General features: G+C 40.9%; 1 protein-coding gene across 3 annotated transcripts in view; it reads left to right on the top strand.

Annotated features, from left to right (window-relative positions):
- The first annotated feature begins 1346 nt into the window (after window positions 1-1346).
- SLC49A4 (solute carrier family 49 member 4) overlaps window positions 1347-26958 on the top strand; it is a 109804-nt gene continuing 84192 nt past the window's right edge. For 2 of the 3 annotated variants that reach the window (XM_061609105.1, XM_061609107.1), the window contains exons 1-2: window positions 1347-1899; window positions 25162-25255. In XM_061609105.1, coding sequence (XP_061465089.1) covers window positions 1509-1899; window positions 25162-25255 — 485 coding nt within the window. In that variant the 5' untranslated portion in view covers window positions 1347-1508. Of the gene's footprint in view, window positions 1900-8232; window positions 9134-25161; window positions 25256-26958 lie in introns of those variants that run through there. The other variant, XM_061609106.1, reaches the window with a different exon arrangement.

Raw genomic sequence — 26958 nt, 5'->3', positions numbered from 1 at the left:
AGTAATGCTCAAAAAAGCATTCTACAACAAAGGCTCTTACCATATATGGAGTTAGAAATGCCAGATGTCCAAGCTGCATTTAGAAAGGAAAGAGGCACCAGAGATCATATAGCAAACATACCTTGGATAATGGAACGGACCAAGGAATTTCAGAAGGAAATCACCCTGTGCTTTGTAGATTACAGTAAAGCCTTTGACTGTGTATGAAAAAGTATGGAATGCTTTAAAAGAAATGGGGGTGCCACAGCATCTGATTGTCCTGATGCGCAACATGGACAAGAGGGTACTGTAAGAACAGAATATGGAGAAACTGATTGGTTCCCCATCGGAAAGGGTGTGACACAGGTGTATTTTGTCACCCTATTTATTTGATCTATATGCAGAACATATCATATGGAAAGCGGGACTGGACAAAGATGAAGGAGGTGTGAAAATTGAAGGAAGAAATATCAATAATTTAAGATATGCAGACAATACCATACTACTAGCAGAAACCAGTAATGATTTGAAACGAATGCTGATGAAAGTTAAAGAGGAAAGCACAAAAGCAGGACTACAACTGAACATAAAAAAGACTAAAGTAATGACAACAGAAGATTTATGCAACTTTAAAGTTGACAATGAGGACATTGAACTTGTCAAGGATTATCAATACCTCGACACAGTCATTAACCAAAATGGAGACAATAATCAAGAAATCAGAAGAAGGCTAGGACTAGGGAGGGCAACTGAGAGACAACTAGAAAAGGTCCTCAAATGCAAAGATGTATTATTGAACACTAAAGTCAGGATCATTCAGACCATGGTATTCCCGATCTCTATGTATGGATGTGAAAGTTGGACAGTGAGAAAAGCAGATAAGAGAAAAATCAACTCATTTGTTGGAGGAGAGCTTTGCGCATACCATGGACAGCGAAAGACAAATAATTGGGTGTTAGAACAAATTAAATCAGAACTATCATTAGAAGCTAACATAATGAAACTGAGGTTATCATACTTTGGACACATCATGAGAAGACATGATTCCCTAGAAAATACAATAATGCTGGGAAAACAGCAGGAAGTAGAAAAAGAGGAAGACCAAACAAGAGATGGATAAAGGAAGCCACAGACCTGAACTTACAAGATCTGAACAGGTGGTTCACAATAGATGCTCTTGGAGGTTGCTGATTCATAGGGTCGCCATAAGTCATAGTCAACTTGAAGGCACATAACAACAACAACAACAACAACAAATATGTCTAGGATTGCAGTTTCGAGGAAGCAGGAAGTTGCGTCCACGAAGACTACAACAATTTGCGACTCTATTCTTTTCCTCTATGCACCGCGTGAAGCTGAGAGGAGCTTTGGCAGCGGGTGAGGCCCGGCTGAATTGCGCATGCGGCTGGGCAGCTCCTCTGCCCGGGCTGCCTTTTGACTACGCGACTGCTGGCGTTGAGGAAGGGTTACGTTAGGACGCCGGTCGGTGAGGCAGGCGGGCAGGCGGGCGGGACTCCTTTCCACCGGCGATGGGCTCGGAGTGGAGCAGCCCCGAAGAGCGGGAGCCCCTCTTGCAGCCTCCGCCTCCTACCTTGCCCCAGCAGTATCCTCCGCATGGCCAGTCCCGGAGGACAGCAGTGGGACCGCAGGCGGCCCCCCGGGGCCAGGTCTTGCGTCCGGTGGGGCCTCCGCGCCTGTCGCCGGTGCCTGGCCGCGTCTACGGCCGGCGGTGGCTGGTGCTGCTGCTCTTCTCGCTGCTAGGCTTCGTGCAGGGCCTGGTGTGGAACACCTGGGGCCCCATCCAGAACTCAGCCCGCCAGGCTTTCGCTTTCTCCAGCTTGGACATCGCCCTGCTTGTCTTCTGGGGGCCCATCGGCTTCGTGCCCTGCTTCGCTTTCATGTGGCTCATGGATAAGAAGGGTAAGGGAAGGGGGGGAAGGGTGGACAGGCTGGACCAGGGACCTAACGTTGCTGCTTTTGTTGCCTCCCATCCATCCATCTTGGGAAATATTCTTTCGCATAGAGATGGAGAGGCTTGACAAATTTTTGCTAAAATTGGCCACGCTTATAACAACCCTGTGAGGTAGAAACAGCAAACTCTTGTGACATCTTATATGTTATTGACAAATGTTATTGTGATAGAAGCGTTCCTCAGCTAGAGTCTGCTTCATCAGATGCATGATGAGGTATCTGGATGGAAGGACTAAAGTTCACACTTTCCCCCTACTTGAACTCTGTTGCATGCTTACCCCCATAAACCAATATATTAAAACCACTTGATTTACTGAATAATCATTTCTTTAAAATACTGTATAGACATAGTTTCCTATTTAATAAGTTTAAAAAAATTTTTTAGCAGGTTTGCTGATATTATTGAGGGCTTATCTCCAGGTTTCAGGGGCCTCGCCAATGTGCCCTTGAGGGCTCCATCCCTTTCCTCTGGAAGGAGAAGACAAATGAGTTAAGGCAGTGGTTGCTTCTTGCAGTTGGCTTTTCTTCTTGCTCATCCAAACGGGCAACTGAGCAACAGAGGTGGCTATAAGGAGCCTTCATCTCTGGGCAGTATGGTTGTTGGGATTTGGTACACTGGGCTCAGTTCTCTCTGTCTTTGTGTCTAGAAGAGGGAGAGGACAGTGGCCTGCAAAAGTGGCAAGAGGGAGCAGAAACCTTATCCTACTCTCAGCTCAAAGGCGAGTTTGAGAAAGTGAATGAAGGTATAGGCTGCCTCTTGCCATTGTCACTCACCTATCTGAGAAGCATCCATCTCCCCTTCCTCTGAGAGCCAGTGCTACCACCCAAAGAGAGGGAACAGGGAAGGGAGCAGAAGTGGTTGATCCGTTGAATTGCTACTTTCCTGCGAGTCTGCAATTTTTGGCGAGACAAAAATCATAGTCACCAACCCCTCCCCCTCTCTGGGAAAAGAAAAGACTGATGGGGAGCATGGCTCTTTGGGTTCCACTGCTGGATAGTGCTTTGTGTGCCTTCCTGCAGCAGAGTCCATGCCACCTTTCCTTTTTTAAGGGAAAAGTCAGTGGGGAGAACCTCTGGTTTGGTGTCTTGTCTGAAAGTGGCCAGGCAGTGTTGCCAGCTGTTTCTTGCCCGTGTGCCCTTGTACAACCCAAGTCATGTTGGATCTACACATCCAACAAGTGGTAGCAGAGGATGGTTATGTGCTTTCATGTGGATGGTTCCTGTGACAAGTTCCTGATGCTTCGTTCCTGAGAGAAAAGCCAAAAAAATAAGAGCAGCCAACAAGTCAATCATTGAGATAATCTGGGGGAGTACTATTAGTGGTCCCCTATGAGCCAGAAGTATGGCTTATGTCAATGAGTTGTGCCTTCAGTGTTGTGGGCTCAACTTTATGAAACTGTCTTCCACTGGAAATTAGACAGGGACTGTTTTATTTCAGGAGGCCTTTGCATCATGAATGCTTCTCTGATGTTTTACATTTTCTATTTTTTTGTTTTTAATTTCTGAGGTTTTCCTTTTTTTAGGTTTAATTTGCTTTACATTATTATATTGTATATTTTTATTGTTGTAAGCCACTTTGAGACCTAGATTGTGAAAAGTGGGACATACATTTTTAAAAATTATAACTCTTGAACAAGGGTAATTGGCTTATCTGTTACCAATATTATAAAGTAAGTTTTTACAATGTGAAATTACACATACTCAGCATATTTTTTTAACTGTTTTTAATTATGTGTTTGGAATTGTAACTCACTCTGGGACCTTTGGGTGAAGGGCTGGTAATTAATAACTACTACTACTTTTGTTGCTGTTTATCAAGGCATTGAGTGTGTTTTTAATGCAGTTGTAATAAAATATACAAATAAGTTGTAAATATTTTAAAATGTGTTAAGTTGCTCAAATATTGTTTTTACACTTGAGCTTTGCGTGGTTTAGGGTTGGCATTAGGGGAGAGCAGAGATCTTGTGCGTTTAACAGCTGTATGACAGGCAGAAATTCAACAAATTAAATTTCTAGTATGGAAATACAATTATGGGGAAAGCTTTACCTGTTGACATTCTATCTGTTGGACATATTATTATTATTATTACTGTCCTGTGGCGCTTCCTGAGCTGAGTGCTGAAGAGGAGGCATTGTTGTATACAGGTGGAACACTTAAAACCAGAGTCTAAATATCCTGGGATCAAGGAGGCTCTGTTCACCACTCTGGGTGGTTTACTATTATCTCCTTCCTTTCATTTCTTTCAAAATTTGTTAAAAGTTGTTTATATTGCTGTAACCTGCCATGGGACCTCCTGGTGAAGGCCAGGTAAAAATATCATCATAATCATATTTGTTTTTGTGATAAATAAAAAGGGACATTATCTAATGCTTCGTTATGTATTTTTCAATTAACAGAGTCTAAAATTACAACAATTAGCATGTCAGGGTTCCGGGAACCACTAATCTAGAATATAGGTGTCCTGGTTCTTCTCACCCAAAGCCACTAGTGTTACAGTCAACCCTCTTCTATTCTCCCCAGTTTGGGACAGAATACCCCAACCTCCACAATACTCAGACTTTCTAACCTCCAGAGTTTATATTCCCCACTCTTATTGTCATCCCCATCCATCAGTAGCATTTGTACCTTAGACTGAGGGGAGAACAGGGCCACACTCACTATCTCTCACCCCACCCCCTCCGTCACATCCCTGTCTCCTGGCACCATCACCTCCGTGTGTTGGAGGGGAAGTGGGAATACTGTGCAACACATGGAGGCTCACCATACAATCTAGAACCCTGATCATGCAGAATTCTAAATCATATTGGGAGTCTATGTGTGTAGAGAAGGCTCCCCGCTTCAGAACCTCTAGATGTTTCTCTGTGTGTGAAGAACAATAGATTGTAGCTTTTTGAGGTGCTGGCTGTCTCTAGAGATCAGATATGGGAGCATGGACTTGATTTGTTGGATTGTATAATTTGTGCCTCTACCTATGTTCAACTCTATATATTTGTAAAAAAAACCCCCTCATTTATTACAAAACAGTATAAGTCTCCCATGATGGGTGTGGCTGTTTCCTGGAACATCTTGCTGCTTGGGGTGTGGGAGGAGCATAACAGTACTTACCTCAGGTGCGTTCATGCTGAGCCTCTGCCTTTCTGCACCAGAAGTGCTCCTAGTTCTGGACAGTTTGAATATGTTCTTCTCTTGCAAATGAGTGCTGAAAATATTCTAACTAGAACTTGGGAGGTAAATCAGTGAAAACAGTCATTACACTCTTAGTGTGCAAGTAGATTCAGAACCAGTTGTACATTGACAAGTAAATGTAAACACACGGAAGTTAAACTTGAACTGATAGAACCTAGACGTTAGTTCATGTCAATATTGCCCATATAATATGAGACTATGAGGATTGGGGGCGGGGAGGAAGGTGGTTTTGAAGCTTACAAGAGAGAAATAATTAGAAAGTTTTTTAGAATGTGACAGTAATCTTCAGCTTTTATAAAGATTTTTCAGTATAAGATTAGTAATCACCTGTTGCTCGTCAGGAAGTTGGTGGCCAAAAAAAAACACACCCCAAAAGGATTTAATTGAAGACTGAATCTGAAATGTGTCAATGAAAATAAGGAAAATTGTGCCCTTTGTTGCCCAGCATGAGAAAAACAACTTTATTGTAGAAAGGTTGAATAAAGTTCTGCTGAAAGTACAGAAATAGTAAAGAGGTTTTTTTTGGTGAGTTTTAATTAACATTTGTATCATTTGAATGTCTTGTCAGTCCATGTCCCAAAGGTTTTGGATGAATTGCAGCTTTTTAAAATTAAATGTTTAATAAATAAAGTTAAATAACTCTACATGGATGGGAAAATGTTATGTAATGGATTGAATTAAAATTTGTGGAAGTCATTAATTTACTTAATTTAGCAAATCTTGAAGGAAATGAGATTGTGTTTATTATGAAGCAGTTAAAGAAGCAGTTAAATGCTAAATATTAGTCTCTTTTCTGTGCTGAAGATATCTTGGTTTTGCCATTTTATGTTGCATTTACAGGCTACACTACAGCATTTAAAAAAACCTTGGGTTTTTTATGTGACTATGGGGAAATATTCAAATGGCTCTGTGCTGATCTAATAGTACATTTTTGCAGGTACAGGATGCATTCTACTTTTAATCAAAATCAATGTTTAAACTTGTTAGATTTTAATTGATGTGGGTTATACATCTTTGAATGAATGGTAAGAAAAGACCACTACTTCTTATTACTGCAGGACTCTACTATTAAGGCTTTCAGGAAAGAAAATTATACTAGACCAATGATAGTTATTCCCATCAAATACATCTTAGTAAAATTCATAGATTGCTTATGTAAATAGAAGTGAGAACAAGCACATAATTTTGTCATTAAGTTCTTCTATTACAGAGACCGTAACTTGTACCTGGTTTTACCTGTAATTTTAATTAGGCTAGTTGGTGAGGCAATGTCAGAAAGTAAAACTAGGTAGTTACAGGTACTGGGTATTAGCACATGAGTATTATTTACAAGTAAGTTCTTTTGGGGGGGAAATGCAGTATATTATACTGAAATATGAAGTGAAATGTACAAATAGCTATTGATGACAAGAGAAGAAACTAATTGGAAGAAGTATTAATTGTGATACTCACCCTTTAGATTTTTAGGAATGGTAGCATAAATATGAATGCCATTTCTGGTTATCTTTAAAGCATAACCAGTAGATTGACATCTTATTCTTGAAATATAATATGCTACCTTTAATAGTTTATTCCTGAGAACCCGTTTGGTGTATACAAAGCTTCTTCCTATTCACAATAAGTGAAGAATATTTTTTAGTTGTGCACTAGAGTGATTTGACTTTAAATTTAGTTAATATGGCATTTATTCTAAAAGATCTTCAATAATGTACATCTTAATATTTATAATGAACATAATGCATATGTTTACAGATTAGGACTGAAATCTACTACTTCAGGGCCTGTTTAAATATCCAAGCCAGGAGATCCCAAATAATTTCAGTTCCATGATAAAGGAGAACCTGAATTTTATTTAGCTTAAAATATTTTGTACTACTTTTCATAATGGCAATATTTTTCTTCTTTTACAGTGGCAGTTTCTTTAGTATTTCAACTTCCTCAAAACTTTCAACTTCCTCAGTCCATACACGTTCTCAAGCCATAAAAGGAATTCTGATTGATTTTATTTTCTACTCTCTCTGTCTTGCAGTATTTGAGGTTATATCTGACTCAACATCCAGGAGAGAGAGAGTTTTGAAAGTGAAAGATGTGTGTTTAGGGAACAATTCTTTTAATTTGTTGCTAGTGCAAAAGATATTTCCATTCCTTTGTCATCATACCCACTTTTAAAAATGTTTTTCACCAGTGATTCCAGTGCAGCTTTCAAAAATTAAAAACAAAACAATAAATATAAGACAGATAGCAGATAAAATACATTTTAAGGGTGGAGTTTATAGTGTTGGAGATGATGATAATGTTTTAAATGCCTGCATAAAAGTCCTTGCCTGGTATTTGAAAGATAGCAAAGCTGGTGCCAGGCATACCTCCCCTGGGTGGGGTGGTATGTTTCCAGTTCTGGTAACCTTTATTAATGCTAAGAAAAGTTCTGTCTCAATTAGGGTTTACAAAACTGCTTCAGATCCTTCTTTCATACTCCCTTTGTTTGCAAATTTAGGGTCTGTTCATATGTTATACTGGGGTGATAACCCTCTGGATTCATCTTCATATCTGGTTTGTTTGTTCAAAGGTTAAGTGACTGTATAGAATGGAAAATAGTGCTGATTATTTGAATCCAGCAGTCTAACATGAAATTTACCCAGATTACAGTGAGAGAATGATTATACCACCCTTGATTTTTGTTGTTGTTGTATGTAAGAATGATTGTCTTATGTACTGATAACGGTGCATGAGGAGAGGAGACGGAGGAGAAGTTGCATCGTACAGCCAAAAGTCCTTGTACTAGCAGAACTATTTACTTGAATACCACTCAGACAAAATAATGTACTCCTTCACACAGCACATAGAATTTCATCCTACAAGATGTAGTGATGGCTGCCAACCTGGATGGTTTTAAAAGAGTATTAGGCAAATTGTTGTCCTTGAGAACTTTTCATCTAAGGTTTGGCCATTACGATGTGGTGTTCCCCAAGGCTCCGTATTATCCCCAATGTTATTCAATATTTATATGGAGCCCTTAGGAAGGATCATCCATGAATTTGGAATACACTACCATTAATATGCAGATGATACCCAACTTTATTATTCTTTCCCGCCAGATGTTTCAGATGCGATTCGTCCCTTAAACCAATGCTTGGCTGCAATACAGCAATGGACTAACAAGAACAAACTGAAAGTTAACCCAGAGAAGACAGAGGTTCTACTAATTGGACATAAACCCTCTCATGAATTTAAAAACGTACTTATTTTAGATGGGGTTCCACTCCCTCTGAAGTCCCAAGTTCGGAGTTTGGGTATTCTTTTAGATTCTGCTTTGACCCTTGAACCCCAAATTGCAACAGTATCCAGAAGTGCTTTCACCCAATTAAAGCTAGTCCGCCAACTTCGTCCGTTTTTAGGAACATCGGACTTGAGGCAAGTGACACAGGCTCTTGCGACCTCAAGATTGGACTATTGTAACGCTCTTTATATAGGACTATCTGCTAGATCGCTTCGTCCGCTTAAGTTGGTTCAGAGAGCGGCGGCCAGAATGCTGACCGGAGCTGGTCTACAAATGCATACTACACCTCTTCTTTATCAACTTCATTGGCTACCGATTTTATTTCGACACCAGTTTAAAATTTTGGTATTAGCTTTCAAGGCCCTACATGGATTAGCACCAATATATCTATCAAATCGTATTCTGGAATTTAAATCTCAACGACCGACAAGAGTACCCTTCAAACATTCTCTTATCATTCCATCTACCTTTGTAATCCGCCGCTCCAATACTAGGAACAAAGCTTTTTCGTGCATAGCTCCCATCTTATGGAATAACCTGCCACCAGAGATCCGATGTTCCTCCTCACTCACGGTCTTTCGCCGTCAGTTAAAAACATTTTTGTTTCTTCAAGCTTTTAATGTTAACATTTAAATTGTTATAACTATTGTATTATTGATTTTCTTAATTTTATCTTTTAATTGTATACTGTTTTGTATTAGACATTGTCTTATTTGTTCGCCGCTCTGAATTCTAAGAACTAGGGCGGGATATAAAATGTTTAAATAAATAAAATAAATAAATAAATTCACAGAGGATAAGAGTGTCAGTGGCTACTCTCCATGTTGACTATGTTCTACTTTACCTGAGAGAGCGATATGGCTCTGCATGCCATTTCATAGGAATCAAAGTGAGGAGAGTGCTGTTACACTCAAGGTTTTGTCTGTCAGCTTTCCATATTCATCTGGTTGGCCACTATGAGACCTGTGTGCTAGGCTAGATGGAGCAGCTCTTCTTATGCCTTTATGACTGCATAGAGGAAAGATGTGATTGACTACTGTAGAGAGAAACTTGAGGAGTGGTTGTAGATTGAAACTGTGAGGGCATTTTGAGGGAGGGAATTACTTAACAGTTTCAAGAAACTTTCAAGGAACACCTCCTTTCCAGCCAGTGGTCACTCAGCCTGGGTTGTTTACAACAGCAAATTGCGAAAGCGTGGAACAGAGAAATTACAACAGAGCTGAAGTAACTTGATTAGATTAGCAGTAAATATAAACATAGTAGGATGTTTGTTTTTAATTCACTTGTTTCCTCAGTTCAGTGCACTACCCAAAGTACCATCCTACTTTCTCTAAGGCATTATCTATTTCTGAAAGGAGAGACCATATTTTCATTAGTCAGTGGACATGTTCATAGTGTGTCAGATAGAATTAGCAAGTGAAAATTTATCTGCAGCTGAGAAGCAGGATATTAAAACTTAAAAGACTTAGAAAGATATAGATTTTATTGAAAATAAAAGTGGTGTTCTAACATTTTGGTTGCGCTGTTCAATTCTGTCTCCATTATCCATGAATAGAAATTTGCAGGCTATGAATGAATCTTTTAACAGGCTTATTGCATGTTTTATAAGCTGCAGGTCTCCACTATGATTAGTATACACGAAGGCTGGTGATATTTGGTTGATGAACAGAGCAAGCACCAGTGCTTGTAAATGTGTTTGCATTTGTATATTTCTAGAATCTCCTAACGTACAGATGTATGCCTTAAAAAAAACCCTATATTTTTCTTTCTTTTACAATTTAGGCAAAACATCATGTGTAAATTATTGGTAGTAATTGAAATTCAACAGCTGGAATATCAACCATGAACAAAATCAGTAAAACAATTTTTGATAAAGTTCATTTGGTTTAATAATAGCTGAGTTGGGTTTTGCGTGTATTGTAAAGATAGATTCAGGTGACTGAGAGCCACACGGTGGTGGTGGTCGAATGTAACACTAACCCATACTAACCTATAGTTTGTTTTAACCATGATTTGTTCAGCAAGCAAGGTTCTGGTTCATAGATGTTCAGTCAAATCATGTTTTTGAGGAAAGTACTGGCATCGCCCCCCCCCTTTAAAAAACAAAATGCTTTGCAAGGATTTTCTGGAGCTAGATAGTTAAAATGGAATGAGAGAGCTTATCAGTGAGAAGGAGAATGAGGAAAGGTGCCTGTTGCTAGGCAAAGAAGGAAGGATGAAGCTTGTAAAAGTGCCAGCAAGTGTGTCTCAGTAACGTGAGCGATTTCATTTTTCAGTTGCTCTTCATGTCAGGTGGCTGGTGGAGGCAGAGCAATGCAACAAATGTAGATTAAGCCAAGTTTCCAAGTTCATATGTGCTTACAATCCATTGTTATACAAGCAGAGAGATTCACAAGCCAGCTTCAAACCATGTTTTCAGAGTGAGGTTTGTTGGTCCCCAAAATCCATAGTTAGCAAGCCTCACAAGGATCATCTACACAAACAAGTCGGAGTTAAGCTTAACAAGCATCCAAAGCAGGTCACTGTCTTCTTAAAAAGTATTGTATAGTACTTGAAACTATGTGAGAATCAGGTTGTTTGTAAACTATGAATATAAGACCACTGCCTTCAGTTTTCATTATGAGCCACTAACCTCTTTCAATGGTTTCTTTGGAATTAACAATGAATGACTTCCCCCCCCCCAAAAAAAAATGATATACACTTTTTTAAAGGTTACAGTGTATGGGATCTGGTTATTCTGCATCGTTTGCTACTTGCTTAGCATCAATACAATACTATTAATGTCACCTTAGATGTCTAGTGGTTTCCATTTTTTTAATTTCTAGTATTGATTATACAACAAATCCCAGACATTTGGATTAGCCTGCATATTTGTATGGCCACAACCTTCTTTAAGAAATCACATTTCTCATTTCATAGTACTGTATTAATCTCTGAACCTCCATTCTAAAGAATTTTTATTTGTCACTTAGATTTTTTTAAAACCTTTTTTCTGTTATTACTTTCCACCATATTATAGAAGCTATTACTAATTTTAGGTAAGCTATATGGGAAAATATGCAAACTAGTCTTTTCCCTGAATGTTGAATTTTTGTAAATTATTTCACTTCCAAATATAAGGCCATAAGTAATGATCTTCTAGTATAAGCAACATTCCTAATATCCATTATACCTTTTGAGGAAAAACTACTATGAAGGGTTTTATTTTCTTCATTCCTATTTTTAAAAATAGTATAGTACATTTTTTGTATATATTCTAATTAAATCATGAGGATGAAATGCCATTTACATCAAGGATAATATCCACATTGTGCATGTACATAAATATATTTTTGATTCCAGTAGTTTACTAGTGATCGCATCTCATTTTAATAGTTTTATCCTGAAGATGTTTAGAAGTAGTCAAATTTTCCATGTTTCATTTAGTCATTTATATATTCTAGCTGATAATTATGTAGACAGAGGTCTTTAATTTGGCCAGACCCAGGACCACCTCTGACTCCCAGCTTGTAACAGGGGACTTACTCTCACATTTTCATTTTCTTTTATACTTAATAGTGCTAATAATACACATTATTAATCCTAAAATGGTAAAACACAGAGCAATATGCATAGTGTCATCTTAGCACTTCTACTAAAAAAAAGTCTGTTTCTCCTGTCCTTTTCTGTTACCTTTATTACCTCATTAATTTCTCTGTCACCTTCTGCTGGTGCCTTCTTCTCTCCCTACTACTTTGCACTTTCTGTCCTCCATCACTTTCTGTCTTGTACTTTTTCAGTCTCTTCTCTGGGCTTATCCAAACGGAGTGGGATAATCCACGGTTTCCATATTCAGTTTGTCATCTGATAGTCCTCACTTTGCCTTTTAGTTTGCTCTTTCCCAATTTAAAAAAATGCTTTTTTGCACCCGTACCCGCAACGGTAAGACCCCTACATTCTTTTAGCTTTTTCCAAGCTCCACCTCTAAAACCTCACCCTGTCAACCAATTGGTCAGCAAAAAAATGATGTATGCTCCTCTCCCCCTTTGCAACGAAGCACAATATGGCTGTAAAGGAGTTCTCCCCGCAGAAGGAAAGGGAGAAGGAGGCAGGTGGTCGGTTTCAGCCTGCAGCGGAAAGCTTTGTCAATTTCATTCTACTGGCTGGGGTTTTTGTTTCAAATCATTTTGCCAGGGAAGGAAAGGGAGAAGGAGGGGGGGTGACATGTTTCTTGGTTTGGAGAAATAAGTGCAATTGCCAGAGTGTGTATCTCCTTAAATATCCATAAAGGCAGAAAAGCATACATTCGTTTAAGCATAATATCGCAAATAAAAACAAGAAAGGGGCTGCTGTTCGGTTTCACGCCTGCCTCAGGAAAGCTTTGTCAGTTTCATTCTCTATGGTTCTCCAGTCTCTAAGGAGATACACATGCTGGCAATTGCACTTAATTCTCCAAAAAAGCAAGAAAGGTGTCACACACCGCTCCTTCTCCCTTTCCTTCCTGAGGCGAAATGATTTGAAACAAAAAACCCAGCCAGTAGAATGAAATTGACAAAGCTTTCCAGAGGCAGGCATGAAACCGACCAGCAGCCCCTTTCTCACTTGCTGTGCATTGCAGATCTCATCCAGAGCGGCTGCCCAGTTTGCAGGCTGGCAAAAAATAAAATGCATCTGTGCAGTAGTTGCAGACCCCCCCCAACACCCCACCATTGCAATGATTGGTTCAATTTTCCCGGGCTTATTCTCGCACATGCGCAAAAGTGCAGATACGTGATTGGATGGAATGAGGAGAAGGGGCAAGGGGAAACGCCCAAGAACCACCCATCAGCTGTAAAGTCCGCGGTATTGCATCCTACCTCCTGAAGGCACAGCGGATGATTCCTGATTTTAAACATCAAATTGCATTTTTTCCGGTATTGCAAGGAGCAGATTTAACCCGCGAAAATGCGTAACAGCGCAAGATGTCATTTAGACGACTGAAAAATAATGAACACACATAGCGGGCGTGTCACACATTTTGCAGTCGTCTGGATGAGCCCTCTGTTACCACTTTGTCATCTCACTTTCTTTCGCAATCCTCTCTATCACCAGCTATCTGCCTGCTGCCTTTTCCTCTCTGGTCACACCACCTTCCTGCACATTTCAATAATTTCTTTTAAAACCCATCTTCTATTCCTTTCACATGCTGCCGTTGCCTTTCCTACAGATGTTCATAGCTATTCCATCTGTTCGGTGATCGAAACAGAAACAGTTACAATTCTCTCTCCACTCTTCTCTATGTGCTAAAATCTGATCCTGCCACATGTGCATGCGCAGCATGGTATTCTTCCCTTGTAGCTCATCAGAACACATGTGCTAAAACAGCAAAGCTGGCAAAGGGAGAAGGCAACACTGTGCCTGTATGTGAACCAGGGAAAAGGAAAATGGAAGCAGGGCCAGCTGAGGTATTAGAAATTTAGCAAGTGTACAAAGAGACCCCATAAATGGACCCCTCCCTCTCTGCCCAGCAAGGGGAACTTCCCCCTGGCCAAGTCCCATTGCAGGCAGTGGGGAGAAGATTTAATGTTCCTGCTCCCTTTCTTTCCCAAGCCCCCAACATGTGCCATTATGGCACCTGCTGGGCATGCAAGCTACCCCACCACAAGAAACACTTCGGCATCCCAGTGTCCAGCATTAGTTTGTTTTAATTTTTGCTGGTGAAGGGCGGGTAATAAATATAACAGCAACAGCAATTCTTCCAGAGAGTAGAAAGTCATAGAAGAATATTAGAAAGTAAACAAACCACCCCTGTTCCATAGAGAGCTCTCACCAGAGATATATCTATAGAAAAGTGGGGCATATGGTTGGCCAGATATATGTATCTTATTGAAAAAGGCTTGTGCCTTTGTCCAGCCACGTTGCAGGTCATTGCAGTGGTGATATGTGTTGACTGCTGCAACAGAGTATGACTTTGGTATGTTTACGTATTATATTAAACCATGGTTTAGCACTATGTGCATGAGCTGGAACAAACCCAAACAAAGCCTTACTGTTGGGTGCAAACCAGAAATTGTAGTTTGTCACAAACTTGAGTTAATAAAACAAGTTGGCTTCAGAACTCATGATGTTTTGAAACTGGCCAGTGTTTGTGACAAATAGTATCAAAGACAAGCCTGTGACTAGAGGAAAGTGAAACTCATAGCTGGTAAAGTCCTTCTTGCAGCTCTGTGGGAAGATGAGAGAAGATCATGTGAGCCCAATGCTTTCCCCAGGCTCATTACAGCTTCTTGAAAGGATTTTGAATTGCATTTGAGTAGGAACTTGCACCTGCAGGAATCTTTAATGTATTTTTTTTCACAGCGCTTCCTTCATAACAAATACAATTGCCTGGATCCCAAGAAGTGCTAACAGAAGGTGACTTCTCTTCTGAGAGTTGCAGGATTCTCATGAACAGGATGGGCTGTGGTGCAGGGGGCTGAAGGGGAAGAGGTTAATAGTGTAGCCACCGTCCATGTGCAGGAGCTCCACTGACAGAAGTTGCTTGTGCCTGATTTCAGATTATTCCTCTCAAAATCTGTGACACACACCATCCAGGAAAGTCCTCCAACCTTCAGAAAAGGGTTTTGGGGTGGAAAGAGGGGGGCAGGAAAGTTCCTTTTCACCAACCTTGTTCTTTGAATGTTTTTTAGAATCCAGGTCAATGCTTCAGATACAGAAAAGAAGCAAATAATTTGATCATTTGTAACATTTAGCCATATATTAATTGAGCTCCCTCTGAGAGGAAGAGCAGGCTATATCTATGTGTAATTCTATTTGGCCTTTTAGTTAGTTAGTTTGTTTAAATATCAGTCCAAATCATACCATAGGCTAAATGTCAGTCAGAGCGAGAAAGAGCTGTTCTTGTTTTTGTTACTTAAAATAGCCTGTAGTGAGTAATGCAGAATGTAAATAATTTGCAGAGTTTTTGTTGAATTGTAGGAGTTCCTATTTATTTTTCTGAGAATAGCAATGATGCTGGAAAGGTAAAATACTTAAGGTATATTACACTACTGCATTTGTCATCTGGTGTAAATTTCAACATTTGCTCATGCACAGCTCTTACATACAGGATTCTTTTGTAAGTTATTTTTCTTCAGCTGAGAAACGAAACTGTTTTGTTTTGCAACTCAACAAAGGGCTATCATCAGATGTCCTGCAGAAAGGTTTCCTTTTGAATAAAATTCTCTAATTTTCTAGATGGAGTAGCAATATATTTTGCTTCCTACACTCTTAAAGTTGGTTAGGAGTTTAAGAGTGTTCCATGGACTTCCATATTCCTTTCTCCTACTTCTTCTCTTTCACACATGAATCTTTCCTCTCTTTCATTTAGAAAACTGTTTCTAACCATCGGTGCAAATGGTTTAGAGTTAATTATGGTTAGCAAAATTCCATTGCAGACACAATACTATTATGTGCATCTAGCTTACTACTGTCTACTCTGACTGGCAGTGGCCCTCCAGGTTCTCAAGGAGAGAAAACTCTTTCCCATCCACTCTTTCCCTTCAACCTGATTCTTTTAACTGGAGATGCCAGAGACTGAACCTGTATGCAAAGCATGTACACCCTAACTGAGCTGTGGGGATCATAGAATAGTAGAGTTGGAAGGGGCCTACAGGGCCATCGAGTCCAACCCCCTGCTCAAGGCAGGAATCCAAATCAAAGCATTCCCGACAGATGGCTGTCCAGCTGCCTCTTGAATGCCTCCAGTGTCGGAGAGCCCACTACCTCTCTAGGTAATTGGTTCCATTGTTGTATGGCTCTAACAGTTAGGAGGTTTTTCCTGATGTCCAGTCGAAATCTGGCTTCCTGCAACTTGAGCCCATTATTCCGTGTCCTGTACTCTGGGACGATCGAGAAGAGATCCCGGCCCTCCTCTATGTGACAACCTTTCATGTACTTGAAGAGTGCTATCATATCTCCCCTCAGTCTTCTCTTCTCCAGGCTAAACATGCCCAGTTCTTTCAGTCTCTCTTCATAGGGCTTTGTTTCCAGTCCCCTGATCATCTTTGTTGCCCTCCTCTGAGCCCGTTCCAGTTTGTCTGCATCCTTCTTGAAGTGCGGAGACCAGAACTGGACGCAGTATTCAAGATGAGGCCTAACCAGTGCTGCATAGAGGGGAACTAGTACTTCACGCGATTTGGAAACTATACTTCTGTTAATGCAGCCTAATATAGGATTTGCCTTTTTTGCAGCCACATCACACTGTTGGCTCATATTCAGCTTGTGATCAACGACAATTCCAAGATCCTTCTCACATGTCGTACTGCTGAGCCAACTATCTCCCATCTTATAACTGTGCATTTGGTTTCTTTTTCCTAAGTGTAGAACTTTGCATTTATTCCTGTTGAATTTCATTCTGTTGTTTTCAGCACAATGCTTCAGCCTATCAAGGTCCCTTCAAATTTTGTTTCTGTCTTCCATGGTATTAGCTATGCCCCCCAATTTTGTATCATCTACAAATTTGATAAGCATGCATTGTACCTCCTCATCCAAGTTGTTAATAAAAATGTTAAAGCCCAGGACCGAGCCCTGTGGTACCCCACTTGTTACTTCCGCTCAGTTTGAGAAGGAACCATTGATAAGCACTCTTTGAGTGCAATTCTGGAGCCAACTGTGGATCCATCTGATAGTTGTTCCATCCAGCCCACATTTAGCTAGCTTGCTAATCAGAATATCATGGGGCACTTTGTCAAAAGCTTTGCTAAAGTTGAGATATATTATGTCCACAGCATTCCCTCAGTGTACAAGGGAGGTTACCCGATCAAAAAATGAGATGAGATTAGTTTGGCAGGATTTGTTCTTTATAAATCCATGTTGGCTCCTAGTAATCACTGTGTTGCTTTCAAGGTGCTTACAGATTGACTGCTTTATCATCTGCTCCAGAATTTTTCCAGGGATTGATGTTAGGCTGATTGGCCTGTAGTTCCCTGGTTCCTCCTTCTTGCCCTTTTTGAAGATAGGGACAACGTTAGCTCTCCTCCAGTCATCCGGCACTTCACCGGTTCTCCATAATTTTGCAAAGATAATAGAGAGCAGTTCTGAGAGTTCTTCAGCCAGTTCCTTCAATACTCTAGGATGCAGTTTATTGGGCCCTGCTGATTTGAACGTTCAAAGTGATTAGGTATTCCTTGACCATTTGTTATAGGCCCTTTTTTGGGAGAAGCCTGAGCCAAAGTAGGAATTGAGCACTTCTGCCTTTGGATGAGGAAGAAGAAAGGATTGTGCAAGCCTGGATGGTGCTCCTGAACTGCTAACCACGGTTATGACTTTACCAGGCCACAATAGGCATCTTGCAGGGCCCCTATTCATAAGTCTGTTATTTGTGGCCTGTGAAATCTAATCAAAATCCTGATAATCCCGGCTTTGATTAAAGCTCTTCTTTCTCATGCATAAACACACAGTTCTAGATGTAATAGTTGCAGAGATGAGAGCCACCTTCATTTGAAGAGGGTAACTGTTGTAACGGGTTCCAGGGCTGTGCATTTAGCTCCGCCCCCAAAGTCACCTATGTAAAGTGGGACCTAGGGTGATCAGGGTTCCAAATTGCATGGGGATCCTTTACATACATAGAAGATTTCATACTTCAGGAGTTGTTGTTATTATCCTTTACTCCAAGGAGTTCAAGGTGGTATACATGGTTTTCCCCCTTTCCACTTTAACCCTGTGAGGTAGGTTAGAGACAGTGACTGGCCCAAGGTCACCCAGTGAGCTTCATGAATGAGTGGGGATTTGAACTCTGGTCTCCTATATCATAGTCCTGCACTCTAACCACTATACCACACTGGCTCTCTTATGGTGAACACAATACTTAGGGTGGAGATAAACATGTTCCCCATCTCTTGTCACTGTCTTTACCCACTTAGGTGCATAATGTGTGAAGAGGGCTGAGCTTGGTAGAATGTGTTTCCAAATGCCAACAAATTGCCTACTGCTAAATACAGAACACAATGTTAATTGTTTTGTGACTGTTTCAGATGACTATAAAAAGGTAGAGAGGTTAAAAAAAGAATATTAGGGGCTTGTCATATTTGTGTGTTATATTTCATTTACTTAAGAACTGGGCATGACCCAGACCACTGTAGGCATATTACCCACATTCAGAGAATTTCCAGAGACTCAATAGAGCACAAATAATATATGGCAAGAGCTGGATGGGAGTATGGGAAAATGCACCATTTTCCCATTCACTGGAAAGGTCCCTAGTGCTGCAGTCATACATCCTTTGTGCACTTGTAGATAGAGGGTGAGTGGGAAACAGGGCTCCACTGAGACTATGTGGGTCCTGCATGTGTGAGTGCTATATCCACAATGGACCAGATCATACGCTGAAGATTGAGGCTACCACAGCCAGTATTTAGAGTTCAGATTTAAAACTTGCTATTAAAAAAAAAAGAGTAAAAGTTAGTACTCAACTTTACAAAGATATTTTTATTTTTGAAGTTGTGTTTGGTCTAGAATTTACTCTCAAGATCTGCAGCTGTGATGTCGCCACCCTTTATAGAGTATCATGTTGGTACAGCACCTCTAGCCAGCCCTCTGTGACCTTTATGGTCTATAGCCTTAATCAGGCTACCTGCTTGACATTTTTAAAAGAAGATTTTTCTCCTCTTGGTAGTTCTTGATGGGTATGGCATTATTCTTTAACTATAGATAATTTCCCAGGAATACGTGCATGTTAGAAGATACAAAAGGTCGGAGAAATCGTCAGCACCACTCAAAGCACTTCAGAGTATCACATAATAATTTGTTGCTCAGAAACTAAATGGTTTTCACTAAGTGCTGCAGGTGAAAGAATAGTCAAATCCACCTTTTGTTCCTGATGTATGTGGCTTTTGTCTAGCATTCGCACATTTTAGCTAGCCTTGGTAAACAGTTAAAAGTTCTGCTTACCACCAATCCTGTCCCTCCTACTGAAGGGGAAGAGTGGGATCTTGATTGTGATGCCATGCCAAGTATCTCCAAGGTCCAACACAACTGCAGTACAAGTACCTGTCTTTCTCCCCATAACTGTAAGCTCAGAATGGTAGGATTGGGTTCATTCCTGCTTTTCTGATGTTCTGAGAAGTTCAAAAAGTAGCAATATGTCACCATTTTCTCAATGTGAAGCTTGCAGTATCTCCTCTTCTGTGCCTAGAGGAGGGGGGAGGGGGAATGTGACTTGTTGCAATGATTTAAAAAAGGATAGGAAAACAGTGAGACAGTTTAACACTTTTCAAAACTTAATTAAGTCAGTGTGAGGCCTGGGCATTCCATAACCGTTCTGCACATTTTGAAGAATGGTGGGAGATTGCACAGGAGAAATATGTGTTTGCAAGTGGTGACCTGGTGACCATACTTTTTAAAATTATTTTTAATTCACAGTTTTATCATGTGAAATCAACATTAAATATCAGAAATAAGTTCACTATGTATGTCTGAATACATGAAAATGTAAGCTTAATGCTGCAGTTTGCTTGGCCACAGACAGGTGGTGCTACAAACTGCAGCATGACTGTGCTGTGCTAGACTCAATGAAGGGGTGGGAAGACCAGCCTAGGTGGGGAAGTGGCAACGGCAGCAGCAGCCTGGGTGGGTTGGTTTGGCCCTTCAGGCTGCTCGGGTGACCAATCCAATCTTTGGGTGACTCATGGCCGGGCCCCAGTTTCCAGCATGCAGGTGCTGACAGTCACAGAAGGAGGATGAGGAGGGAGAAAGTACCTAGCAGGGGCTGCTGCTGCTGCTCTTGGCTGTGCTTGCTGGGCTGCAGGAGTTGCCAATGGGCGGCAGGCCTCTTAAGGTGGGAAAAGATGGGTGAGATGGAGGAAGGCTTTCGCTTGCATACCTAAGGAGGAGGAGGAGGAAGCGCTGCTGCTGCTTGGTGTGCCATGGTGCAACTTGAGTGAATGAGTGACACGAAATGAGGCAAAGGGTGGATGCTCACTCATGTCATGCCACAAAGCAGCAGTGGCACCTCTTCCTCCTTTGGTGTTCAAGCAAAAGCCTCCCTCCTTCCACCCCTTGTATCCTGCCTCAGAGTCCTGCCAGCAGCTGCTCCCTCCAGCCCAGCAAGCCCGGCAAGAGCAACCCCTGCCAGGGAGAGGCTTGCACGGAAGGGAGGCCTTAGAGGGAGTCTGTGAGATGGGATGTGAGAGAAGGGGGAAGAGCATGAAGGTGATGCAAAAGAGAGACATGTGGTGGGAACAAGGAGAAGGAGGGTTAGGGGTGGTATGAGGGGATAGAGAGAGAAATAAATTGGGAGTCTGGGCAGGAGGTGTTGGGATCAGGGAAAATGGAGGGATGGGGGCTGGTGTGTGTGAGAGAGAGAGTATAGGGGTATGGGGTAAGAGGTGGGAGGGGAAGGCAGAGGGGCTGTGAGTGACGGGGAGAGAAACAAAAATGAGGTCATGGGACAGAAGATTGTGACAGGAAAGGAGTGGATATGGGGGTGCCAGAGGTTGGTGAATGAGTGAGAAAAATGGGATATGGGCCAGGATGGCTATGGTGAAGGAAAAAGGAGGGGTTGGAGGCAGAAGTGGCTGGTGAGTTTGTGTATGAGAGAGAGAAAACAGGTGTTGGGGTGCAAGGGTGTGAAGAGAAAGGGAGAAATTATGATGTAAGAAGGATAATGAGGGATATGGGGGTAAGAGGGGGGAAAGAAGTACGAGATGAATGAGATGAGATGCTGTATTCCCCTCACAGAGTTACAATCACCAAAATTCTCTGGGAAGAGGGGCTGACAAACCACTCTCAAAGCTTGGAAAAGTTATTTTTTTGAACTACAACTCCCATCAGCCCAATCCAGTGGCCATGCTGGCAGGGGCTGATGGCAGTTGTAGTTTAAAAGAGTAACTTTTCCAAGCTCTGACCACTCTGACCACTGGAGCTCTGTCAGGGGAATAAGGGTCTCCTAACAATTCTCAGACCGTTCACAAACTACAGTTCCCAGGATTCTTTGGGGGAAGCCATGACTCTCTAAAGTAGAAAAAAAAGTCGGGTGTGGGTGTGGTCACCTGATTAGCCAAGCCAAACAGCTGAAAGTCTGGCTTTTAGAATGCTGACAGTTGGTTCTTACTGAGCATGCCTGTGCTATCATAGACTCCAATGTTAATTCCTTAAATTAGTTAAAAAACAGCCACACATTTTTTAAACTTTTAAATAGCAAATGATGAAGGCCAGAGTATGGGGCAAGGTCAGTAATAGGTTTATAAGTACTTGGTGAACATGGCTAATTTTTAATTAATTTCAACATTTATGAGATCACTGATAGAAAAAAGTCCAACAGGGGTCTGGTTTTTTCTCTGTTGTTTTACACTTTGAACTCTAGATTGTATCTATGTTTTGTGTATCGCCATGAAAAATTAGAAGGTTGTTAAACAAGCGCTTCCGAGTTCAGGACTATAATTTTTGTAAGATTTTTTTTTTAAATGACCTTCTGGGAAGCAGCAGAATGGTAGAGGGGTATTTTCAGTTTACATGGCAGAATGTGAAAAATCTGTACTGGCTATAGTATACAACCACTCTTGTGGCTGTATAATAAAAATTCCAAACATTCTGTCATGCTGTAATTGTGGCCAAGAAACAGGACACATGATGAAATTATAGATAGGAACTGAATTGACTCTCTATGACAGCAGGCAGGGTAACCAGGGACAGGAAATAGATAAAGCCCCTGTGATTATTGTTTCTATGTGAACCTGTTTTATCATTTTCCATGCAAGTAATTGTTTCGTTTCTCCATGCAAATGAATGGCAGTACATAGTACTTGATCAACAATGTTGCAGCAATGAGGGCAAAATCTACACTCTGTCCCTGACTGGCATTTGCATATCAAGCTGGTACTGGGCACTCTGAAGAGCCTCTGCATTCTTACTTATACATTCCCCTCAGCCATTTTTATGAAAGGGATCTGCTAGTAATAAATTGAATAATTTGAACTTTTCTGAATTGACAAGGATTTCCAGATGATGTTTCCTGTGATCTCAGGTTGTTGAGAAGCTATAGGAGCATGGAACAGGAACAGAAATCCTGGTATCCCCCCTCCCCCCTCTCTCTGTGTGCTATGTGTGTGCACACACCTTTGTTGTTTCCAGTGGGAGAGAGAGGAAATTCACTCTTTCTTTTTCACCCTTTCTTTTCACTTCTTGAAAGTATATTTTGAGATCTGATGCTGCTTCTAATGCAATTTGGCTGGTTGTCTTGAAAATACAATATGGTTTCTAGCCTGTGATGCAGTGGTAGTGGAGGAGGCTATAATGTGTGAACTCAACCTAAAACAGTGATCAGAATATTCAGAAGAAAAACATAATATTAAACAAGAGATGTCTCTGAGAAACTAAGAAATTAAATCAGACCTTTTTACATTTCTTGAGAGGGCAGATGTCAGTATTTTTGCTACATGTTAATGATGTGTGAGACAGATGTAATAGAGAGCTAGGAAGAAACTTGGCGCACAGAAATTTCAAAACTTATGGTCCTTATTTGTAGACTTTTTAAAAATGGAATATTAAAATCTCAGTTCCATTAATATGCATAGATATTCCATTAAGTAAACTATTTTGACATCCAGCGGAAACCTTTGAATTGCATGAACAAACTCCATTATTTGTGATGCATGCGTTTTTTTCTGGAATACATTGAACTTGTCAAGGATTATCAATACCTCGGCACAGTCATAAACCAAAATGATCAAGAAATCAGAAGAAGGCTAGGACTGGGGAGGGCAGCTGTGAGAAAACTAGAAAAGGTCCTCAAATGCAAAGATGTATCACTGAATACTAAAGTCGGGATCATTCAGACCATGGCAGCCTGGAGGGCCCCTCTTTAGGGTGGGAGGATAGTGTTCCCATTCCATGATCTGTGGCAATGGCGGCTCCCAACCCTGTTGGAAATCAAGGATAGGGAGCTTGCAGGCATCCCCCCCCCAATACAGACAGCCTAGGCTTCAATAAGCCCACACACACATCCCACCTCCCTCTTCTGTTGCTGTGAATGTCATCTGTGCTGCACTCACATGCCTGCCATCAACTGATGGCGGTGGGGGCTTCCCTAAGGGGCTGATGTCCCTGCCACCATCTTGGTTGATGGTAGGAATGCATGCAAGTACGCACGTCATTCACAACAACAGGAGAGGTAGGTGGGATGTGCAGACAGGTGCTGCAGGCCTGTGGCAGGCTGGTGCCCAAGGACCCAGACAAGCTTGGTGCCTGCCCTGCAGCTTAGCATTGCATTTAAAGCAGGGGTCATGGTTTAAAAATGAACTCAAATAAGTTTCATAACAAGCCAACTTCAAATGATGATTTAAGAAGCTTGATTGTCAAACTATTTTTTCTGTGGAAACTTTTTCACTTTTAGAATTGCATTGTTTTGTAAAATTGCTTAGTAGTCAAATGAATGAATGCAATAAAAGTCAAATTTGACATGTGGAATGGGTGTAATGTTCAATCTACAATCAAAGTTACATAATTAACTTTTTCAGGTGATTAAACCTGAAAAGCTCTTCAGGCATTCTAAAATTAATTATGTTAATTTCCAGTCCTTTCATTTTTTTAAAAACCCAATATCAATAGTGTAAGAAGTGTGTACTTTTGAGTAGCCACATCTTAAAATATGTATCAGTATTCCAATAAAAATAATTTCCAAGGAAGCATTGAATGTGTTTGAATTTAACAGTTAAACCACATTTGTGCACTTTGTTGCTTGTGTACTTTTTTCTTGTTTGCCAGTCAAAAAATTCTGTTCAACTCATTTTGGCTAATGGAAAATGTATTCAGATATTCATACAGCATATACTAAATATAAGTAAAATAAGCATGGTTAATAACATCACTTGATTTAGGATAGCAGAAAATTCTGAAAGACTGACATCGCTGGTTGAAGCTCATTATTATTATTTTTTTGAGGGCCCAATATTGGGCTCTCTTACCTATATTTTGGCCTCTGTCATTTGAATTCTCTGTCCATCAAAGTGTGTAAAAGCAACAAAAATTCTATCATAAGGAATATAGTAGTATATTTATTAAAATGAAATTATAGCAGTGTTGATCAAGTTCTTTATCTGATTGGATCTTATTCTTCAATAGTAGATATGCAGAGAAGACATAAAAATTCATTAAATGGTAATATATTTTTTTTTAAATGCGAGACACAGCACCTGGCAATTGGACTTGAACTCAGCAATCTTTGCTTCTCTTTTGCAATATTGGCAAGTAAGCAAATTCTTCCAACAAAGAAATCATTACTATTTTTTTCCAGGATTAGATTTAAGACACTTTTAAAAAAACAAATAGGAAAGGGAAGCCTTAACTGTTTCAGAAAAGGATACCGAATACAATCACTTCTCCCTTCTGTAAATTGCTACTTCTAGAGAAATTGTATGATCTCTCTGGGATTCTTTGCTGCTTTTGGAGCTGTGATGTTTACATAGAGCTTCTGCCTCTTTCCACAGCTTCCTCTTTGCCTTCAATAACATCTCTCTGCATATAAGACATGCCTGTGTAGAGCTGCCCTCTCCTTCAAAATCGCTGAGGAATTGTTTATGTAGGTGCCTTGGGGACAAAGATTAGGTCTGGATTGGGATGTTAGCTAATATTTTAGCTATGCAGATATTATCTTTTTAAAAAGTTATCTTGTTTGTTTACTATCTGTTTACCTTTATTTACTATATCCTACTAGATACATTTCCTCAAAAGGAGTTGCTTGCTACATTTTACATCACATATTTTGCTACTACAGTGTCTACTTGTAATAAAATTGCTATTCTCTTCTTTTTAGGCCTCAGGGTGACTGTGTTGTTAATATCATCACTCATGGTGGTAGGAGCTGGCCTGAGATGTGTTCCTGTATCAGACCAAGAAACAAGAAAATGGTGAGAGGTTTGTTATTTGTTCTTAAGCAGGAAAACCCTTTCAAATGATATTATTATTATTATTAAATTTATTTATACCCTGCCATTTGGCCAGAGGAAAAGAAAAATAAACACAAGTATAAAAATACATCAATAAAAGCAATACAATTTACAAAAATTAAACTAAATAACAAATAACATTATTAAGAAAAAATGTCCAAGAAAAAGTTTGAACAAGTGAATTTAAAATGGATCACTTGCTGTCATTGCCAGCACACAATATTCCATGCTTAGAGTCTCTCTCAGACACAGTTTACTCTGTTGCAGTCCCAGCAGACTGTTGGGATTGGACCCCATTTTTGAGACTTCAGTTTCTAAGCCAAACTCAGTCATCGGATGCAAGCCGAAAGGAGGCAGCTTCCTGGGGATGGTGATGCACTTGATGTTGATGCTCTGGGTGGTGATGGCCTTCACTAGCTCGTCCAGCTGCCCGGTCTTCTTGAGCTTCTTCACCAGGCTCTTGACCTTCTCACACCACTTCTCCTCCTGCCCATTCTGCTTGCCTTTCTTCCAGCCCATCAGCTGCTTGACGATGGGCGGCATGAAGGGCAGAATGGATGACATGGCCACAGTGGGGAGGAGGAGAAACCCAGAAGTGAGCCTGGGGAAGGACCGCCAGCGCTGGCGGCGAGCACGGCCAATGTCCCCCACGTCTCCGAGAACTTCACGGCAGCCCCAGGCAGGCCTGTCCCGCTCCAGCGAGCCCTGGACAGCGAGGCGAAGGCACGAAGGCGGTGTGTGTCGGGGTCACCGCTGAAAGAGGTGGCCGCTGCCGGCCTTGGCCCGGGGACAAAGCCGAGGGCGCCACCGCCACCCACCGCCTGCTCCAAACTATACCATTAGGATTTAAAAGTGAAGACTGTGATGCAGCTAAAGGTGTACCTGGCCATGGTGATGCATGCCCACCTCAATAACCTGTTCCACTCTGAAGCCATTCAAGTAACGTAGTGGAAGACATTTGATAGCTGAATTCTAGTTGTGATGGCCACCCTCAGTTTTGTGCCATGATAGGGAGAGAGATCCAACCGCAAAAGAATGTGTGCCTCTGTCTGCTCACCCTTCCTGCTTAAGGACTTGCTGCCACCAGGAAAAAAAAGGGGAATATGTCTGAAAGGCTGTCCTTTTCCAAACCAGCCTAGAATTTTTCTTTATATTTCCTGAAGAGCAATTCAAGTAGCACAGAACTTGGCTTAAGTTGCAGGTGGTGAATAAATAGGGTCCACAGGGTTTTAATGTCACAAGACAAAAAGTTTACTAAAGACAAAAACAGGTTCTTAGAAAAGCAAACGAGAAACGTTGCTAGCATACAAACCGTTTACCCATGGAACAAAAGAACAAAATAAAAAAGGATTACATGCAAACCCTCTCTCCCTGAAAACTAAATGTCCCGTCATAGTAACATTCTCTCTAAAGAATCTTAGAGTTTTTATTATTTATTTAATTAATTGATTAATTAATTAAATTTATATCCCACCTTTCTCCCGGTCAGAGCCTAGGGCAGCACTTCCTTCTTTGTTCTTGGGAAGAAGCTCTTTTCCTCCTTAACATGTTGAGGTCTGTCTTGATCTAACTCTCCCAAAGCCAGCTACTCCTAGAAAAAGTCACTGCCTGCCTTCCCCCACACATCACAAGCTCCACCTGGCAGGTCACATGGTCCAGGAATT

The sequence above is a fragment of the Rhineura floridana genome, chromosome 2 (assembly GCF_030035675.1).
Source record: "Rhineura floridana isolate rRhiFlo1 chromosome 2, rRhiFlo1.hap2, whole genome shotgun sequence".
Classification (NCBI taxonomy): domain Eukaryota; kingdom Metazoa; phylum Chordata; class Lepidosauria; order Squamata; family Rhineuridae; genus Rhineura; species Rhineura floridana.
The sequence above is the reverse complement of the archived record's forward strand: the minus strand, read 5'-3'. Positions and strand labels throughout refer to the sequence as shown.